Here is a 7,411-nt window from a genome sequence, read left to right on the forward strand (position 1 = left end):
AGAATCAAATTTACTGAAGAGCATTTGACACATCTCAAATGAGGGTTTGCTTTTCATGAAACTTGTTTAGAAGTTGAATTTCCCAAAACCTTTACAACATCTAAGGCTATACTGTTCAGCTTTGGCTTAGGAACATACGACATGGAGAAAAGTGTTAACCATCGCTTATCTAATGCCATTCAAACAGTGTGAATTTTGCTTCTGAAACAAGATACAATTATGCTGCTCTAAAGGGATTCCACATGGCTATAATGCAGCCATATGCTGAGGCTCTAGGGTGCATTTTGCTTTATGATGCATCTCTGCAATGGTTGTCATTATTTCCACACTATGTATAAGAGGGTTGAGGTATAGAGATGCATATAAATAATTTCTAGGAAGACTATAAATAATTTAATCAAAGTGCCCTGCTCAAAGGTATAAATACCTTGATTCAAAGTCAGCACCTTCTAACATCAACTCCATGAGAACCGTGAAGTCTGTTGTTTCCATCACATTGAGCAGTTGCAGACTTCTAAGATAATGCAATCTACTGCAAGAAGAAGCATCTATGGTGAGGACTGAGTAGTGCACTGATTATAGGTAAAGCAGTAAGTCATTAGGGGTCATTTTGTTGCTATGTTCAGTTATTAGAGTAACAGTAGCTGGTTTTCCTTTAGGATCCATGGTTTATCTAGTCTTAGGTTCTTGGTCTTATTGGCATAGTCAGGTATGGATTCCAACTTGTGAATCTGCCCTAATTTCAATAAAATAAGTGATTGGTTATTCCCATAACTTTGGTGTCATCATTAGACCAGTTGGCATATTTTGCCAGGCAGGTTATTATTGTGGCTCATAGTGTTCATAGCTTAGTGAGAGTACACAGTGTCTTCCACTATGAACAACAGTCAGTAGAAGAAAACAAGTTCTCAGCTGAATACCAATTAGATTTCTTTATGTTCTATGATTTAAGTAGGTTTGTCTTAAGTATAGAATACCTTTAAGCATGTAATACCCTAAAATTACAGACTATTGCCAATGCGGTAAGTTATCCTTCAGAATATGACTGAAGCTATTTTAGATGAAATATAACAACAGATAAAAGTGAAAATGGGAACCTGTGGAAGTATATGTCAAGAAGAAATCCATAGGTTCAGGGCTAGATTTGATTTAATAGTGAGTTCCAGGCTAACCCAGGCTATAGAGTGAGACTGTACCTCAAAAATAAAATAAAATAAATCAAAATGAAATAATAAAAAAGAAAATGAAAAAGGGAATTATTAAGTGGCTGAGTGAAAAAATATTCGGCATGGCAATAGGGAGTTAACTGCAGATTGACATGGCAAATGAAACTATGTGCATTAAGAAATAGTAGCAGAAACTTGACAAGAGAATTGCATAAGTAGAAAACAAATGAGAAGACACAGCAGTGTCAAAGAACTCTGGATATATCCAAGAACTCAATAAATTATAAACAAATATTATCTTCTTGAAATCAATGACAAGGATAAAATCGATATATAATATTCAGAGAGAGAGAGAGAAAGGAGAGAGAGAGAAGGGGTCAAACAGCAGATGTCTTGCCAGGAAAAGAACCAAACTTATATTGTGAGAGACATAACAGGATATTATTCAAAAGAATATTGGTAAATTAGAAAGTAGTATGTTGTACCCTAAAGAAGCCATTGAAATAACACATGAAAATATTAATAGCCATAAGACAATACAGGAGATAAAGCACTACGATTATGATTTTTATTTAAAATACAAGGGAGGAGAAAGACAAAAAAAAGAACATATGGAACAAATGGGCAAAAACGGGCAGCTGAAGAAAGCTGAGGGGACTAAGCAGCCTGAGGTGATGTGATGCAGGGCTCTCTGCCTTAGGCCTCTTCTGCCTCCTCCCCGAAATCCTCCTCCTCTTCTGCGGTGGCATCCTGGTACTGCTGATACTCAGAGACGAGGTCATTCATGTTGCTCTCGGTTTCGGTGAACTCCATCTCGTCCATGCCCTCGCCCGTGTACCAGTGGAGGAAGGCCTTCTGGGCGGAACATGGCGGTGAACTGCTCCCAGATGCTCTTGAAGAGCTCCTGGATGGCCGTGCTGTTTCCGATGAAGGTGACCGCCATCTTGAGGCCACAAGGTGGGATGTCACAGACCGCCGTCTTGACGTTGTTGGGGATCCATTCCACAAAGTAGCTGCTATTCTTATTCTGCACATTGAGCATTTGCTCATCTACCTCCTTCATGGACATCCGCCCGCGGAAGACGGCTGCGACGATGAGGTATCGGCCATGGCGGGGGTCACAGGCTGCCGTCATATTCTTGGCATCGAAGACCATTTTTCTCCTTCAGAGATTTCTTTCTGCTGCTTGTCCTGTTTTGTTTTTGTTTTTCACTGGGGCGGGGCGGGGGGGGGGAAGTGAACGGTGCCTGGCACATAGCACCCGCTCAATAAATATTTGTTTATGGAATGTCTCCTTTCTCTTTCCACTCTGACAAACCTACACTTCTGCCATTCTGAGTGTTGCCCTGTTTCCTTCTGGTACCCATTTCTCATAACTGTCAATATTTCTATTATATTCCCCAGGAATCTGAGTTGTGCTCCAGAGTCTGCCTAGAAGAAGTCCATAACTAAAGACCCAGATAGTGGCCACCATCCTAAAGCTAAGAAGATCAGAAAGGGAAGAGGGGTGCCAGGTAGAGGTCACTGGGAAGAGGGGCGGGGTTTTCCAGTCAAGGCCATTTACACAGGGAAATCCACTGAGGTTTTTTCAATTGGCAGGTTTTTCTCTGCCTCATCTCTCAGCCTCAGGGGAAGGATTAACAGTATTATCTACGTTTATAACCTCCAGCTGTCCTGAGCCAAATCTGCCATTGGAGGTGTCCTCCCTGTATTCCTTCTTTCTCTAAGACAGGAGTGGAACACAGCCTTGGTCTCTGGCTGTGCATTTCACCTCCAAACCTGGAAAGGGGTGTTGCCACCACCAGGGTGTTTGGGACTTGTCTCTGCTTCTGCCGTTTTCTTCCTGATTTAGTTCTACCCTACCCTTCTTCTTTGTGTTGAACTTGACTGCTTTTTTTTCAAATTGAAAAGATGACATTGCCTCAAGAGCCAACAAATAAATGGGAGTTGGAAAAAAAATGGGCAAAAACAAGAGGGCAATAGATTTAAATCCTGAAAATCAGAACTCTGACGAATTTCATTAAAATGAAAGATTAAATGTTCCTTTTTAAATAAAAAATATCTTATTTTTGCATCTAGTTTACATATGTGCAAAGCACACATCAGATATATTTATAAAAACAGCAGTATGTTTTTGTGCTGCCACAAATATATTAATTATGTGAACACTAATAAAACAAACATGAAATGTCTATATTAAAGATGCCACAGACATTCAGACATAAATATTGCTGAGGATAAAGATGATAGAGTTATAGGGACCAGGTTTTTTAGGAACACAGTACAATTAAAATGGTAACCTGAGTGTTGAGGGGGTGAGAGAATCCCAAAGAGAAATGGACAAAATCGAAAACTGAGTGTGTGCTTACCACTTTGCTCCCAACATTTAAAGAACAATTAGAGAGAAATTCCTTAATGAAATAGGAACCTGGAACAACATTCTCAGTCAACAGCCAAGTTGACCTCAGTGTCACTGATGGAGGACACTGCATACACAGAATCACATATGCCTAGAATAGATACTGAGAGGGTTATATGTTAGGTCATAAGGCAAGTCTCTCCAAATTAAAAAGGCTTCAGTAATATAAAATATTTTCTGTGACTGCAGGGGAATTAAGTTACAAATCAATTAATAGAAAAATCTCGAAATATTTGGAAATTAAGTAACACGCTATAAATAAACTAGGGATTGAAAAAGAAACCAAAGGGGAAATGAGAAATTATTTTAAAAGGAATGAAAATGAAAACACATCTCAAAATGTGTTGGCCACAACTGAAGCAGAACGTAGGGGAAATTTATAACCATAAATGCCTAATTAGAAAAATAAAAGAAAATTCACAGTTTAATGACTTCAGGTTCTACTTAATAAGTAGAGGAAGAAGAGAAAAATAAAATCTAAAGCCTCATGTTAAAGTAAAGAAAAGATGAAATAAAAAACTTATGAAAAGTTCAAGTTAAAACTAACTCAATAAAAACCAATAATAAATAGCTGATGCTGGATTTTTACAGACAAGAAAAATGAAAATCTTAGCAGAAAATAAAAGGCATTAAGACAAGGAATGAGAGCTGATACATCTATGGATTCTACAGATGCTTCAAGTACAATCACTTATTTTAAAGAGCTTTATGTTCATGTAAAAAAGTTAAAAACTTCACTAGAAACAACAAGCTACCACAGTTTACTTAATAAGAAGCATACAGTAGTTATATAATAAAGTTTAGCTTATACTTAGATATCTCCAGACGTATATGCTGCTCATTTTAAATTTAGCCAAACAAGTAAGGATACACTAAAAATTCTATGAGCAAACAGTAAATGTTGATACAGATATCACACCATCAAACTTAATTCATGCACAGAGTAGACTTAAATATAAAATCTAAAGCAAATTCCTACAAAATATTTAGGAAGTAAAGCTTAAGATCTTGTATTGGGCAAAATTTCTTAGATACAAGATTTTAATCTCTAAAATAATTGGATTAAAGATTATAAATTAAAATTTTACCTTTCAAAAGACAGTTAACATGAGAAACTTAGATTTGACTTGAAAAAGGTATTACTATTAGCATAGATAAAGAACTTATATGTGTTTTAAGAAAAAGAATTTTTAAAATCCAAAACAAAGATAATGTATAACCCAATTTAATAATAAGTGAAAAACATTAGGCATTACTAATAGGCACTGGAAGAAATGAATCAGAATCATTAGCTATTATAAAAATGTAGAACAAACCATAATGGATACCTTCTGGAAATATTTAGAGTATCTAAATCTGTAAAAACCTGAGCACAAATCTTTCCAAGATTGAGTAGCAATTGGAACTCTCAATAATTTCAGGTGAGAAGAGAGAGGAGTATAACAAGTTTGGAAGAGCATTTGGCATTTCTTTTAAAAGGTAAATGTCTGAACACTGAGCCAGCCCTTCCAAATACTTCTCTATGATATATGCAAGTACATGTCTATACAAAGATACATGTATGTTTATGGGAAGTCTATTTAGCAACTATTAAGGCAAGCTCAAATGTCTGTCACCTTGGAATCTGAGATTGTGGCTATTCTTACAGTGAACTCAGTATTAGAGGGGTTGGTCTGCAATGCATTTATTTCTATGATTTGACTATCTCCGTGCCTCCAAAATACAAATGGTAAAAATTAGTCAGAACTTTGATGGTCTAAAAGGAGGAATCATTGGAAGTGATTAGGTCTTAAAGACCTAATAATGAATTTATGACCTCATAAAAGTTACTCCAAGAAAAACCTTACATGTCTTCCTCATGAGGATGCTGAGACGATTCCACCAATGGATAGAACAACAGAAAATGGGCCTATGGATTATTACTGGATTTTCCAGAAGCCAGAAATAAAAAAAATGTGATTATATAAGAAATTCATTTGCCATATTTCATGATAACAGTATGAAAAAAGATAATCAAGGAGTATATACACAAATGATGGACAGAGAGAAAAACAGAGGATAAAAGGAGAAATGGAAGGGAAAGAAGAAGAAAGAGAATGAAGAAGCCAATTCATATGGAAGTTTTTAAGACTTCAATGTATTGATGAATTAATTTAGGCCACATTTGTATTTCTATTACTAACTAAAAAAAGAGATAAGTTGGTATAATAGGAAATGATTATTGAGACATTATTATGCTTATTTTGGTGGTGACAATTCAGTTGAATAGATGGAACCATTAAATAATTGGTACCTAGGAAGCAGTTGCTGATATGGAAGACAGAGGGTAGACAATGCAGCAGCTGGCCTAAAATAAGCCTGCTGTTCATCACTACACAGAAATTCCGCAGAATGGGCAGAAATATTCCTAGTATACAAAGAGGAATGCTAACAGGGGACTATAAATTATCTCTGTCACTTGATTTTCAAAAGAGGGATCGTTGGTTGTCATCTTAGAATGAAAGTTTCAAGACAAAGAACAGAGAAGTTTAGTAGAGTTAAAGATCCACCTCTCACTTTTCCTAACAAAAGTGGAGACTAGAAAGAATCAACCAAATAGGCTTTCTTTGACTTCTTTTGATGAAGCTTGTCTATCAGTTGCAAGCCAGTAATTGTATTTCATAAGGCTTCTTGAATCATGTAGCCCGGATTATTGTTCCCCTCAGTGGAATCCTCACCACTTTTTGGGAACCTACTTGATGATAAAATGAGCTATTCTTCAAAATAATCTTTAGTGGCCAAGTGATGAGAAGAAGACTTCCCTTAGTATATCACCTCCTATGACACAATTATAAGGAATTTGATCTTTTCGGACTGTGTATTTTCTCATTCTTTGTCAACATTTTACTTTAACATGAGATACAATTAGCTATCATCTCAAATTTCAATGATGCCTAAATAGATGCTCATTCAAATTCAATGTCTATCTGAAATAGAATTCTAAGCTGGTTCATATATTTCTAAACACATACTCCTTTCTGTTAAGGTGAAAACCAAATCAATACATCATTTTAACAATCTCTAACCATCTCACCTATGCCAGAAGGGTATAGTTTACATATAATAACAAATAGTATGAGAATCTTAAATAATATAAAAATGGGCATAAAACTTTACTTAAGTCAGTAAGAATATTACCACCAATATCTTTTGTGATTTTTAAATTCACACTGTAATTTCAAATGACTCACCACCCCAATATTGTGTATTTATTGTTACTATTTTGTACTTAAGGAAGTAAATATAAAAGAGTTAAAATGCCACAGAGTTGGACTGTAAAGAAACTCAAGCCTTCAAACTGAATTTTCCTTTCTATTTCTAAATAATAAAAACATTGAAAAATAAGCACCAATTAGCAGCTGACTCTTGTAATTACCAGATAGAGTCCATGACTCACAGTACTTTTGCATGCAGAAGCTAGCCAGCATTTAGCTTCCTTGAACTGGTCATAGCTCATCCTATGTGCAATATTTTTCCTTGGGCAAAAAAAGATTTTTTTGCCTTGGACCTGTGGAATCCAGCTTTATAATACTTATTGACATGTGACTTTTTATGTCTTTCTCTCTTTCTATTCCTTCACAAAATTACAATCCTCTCAACTTGTGTCTTCCTATTAGAAGAAGGACTCTAGCTTTCATTGACTCTAGAAATCAATCAAAAGTCTCTGGAGTGACTGATCTGATTCGCCACACTGAAATCATCACATGTGTCTCCAAGGATGAATAACTTTTTTAAAATTTTGACAAGAAATTTGCATACAGACAGTATTTGGACTCTAAATATATTT

General features: G+C 35.8%; 1 protein-coding gene across 1 annotated transcript; it reads right to left on the reverse strand.

Moving 5' to 3' along the window:
• Positions 1-1,804: 1,804 nt before the first annotated feature.
• On the reverse strand, positions 1,805-2,314 carry LOC125392740 (tubulin beta chain-like). The gene is given in 2 exon segments (XM_085677965.1): positions 1,805-2,024; positions 2,026-2,314. Coding segments are annotated over 2 exon segments (438 nt in total). The 5' UTR covers positions 2,302-2,314; the 3' UTR covers positions 1,805-1,862.
• Positions 2,315-7,411: the final 5,097 nt, after the last annotated feature.

Source organism: Myodes glareolus, chromosome 2 (assembly GCF_982192425.1).
Source record: "Myodes glareolus chromosome 2, mMyoGla1.1, whole genome shotgun sequence".
NCBI lineage: Eukaryota > Metazoa > Chordata > Mammalia > Rodentia > Cricetidae > Myodes > Myodes glareolus.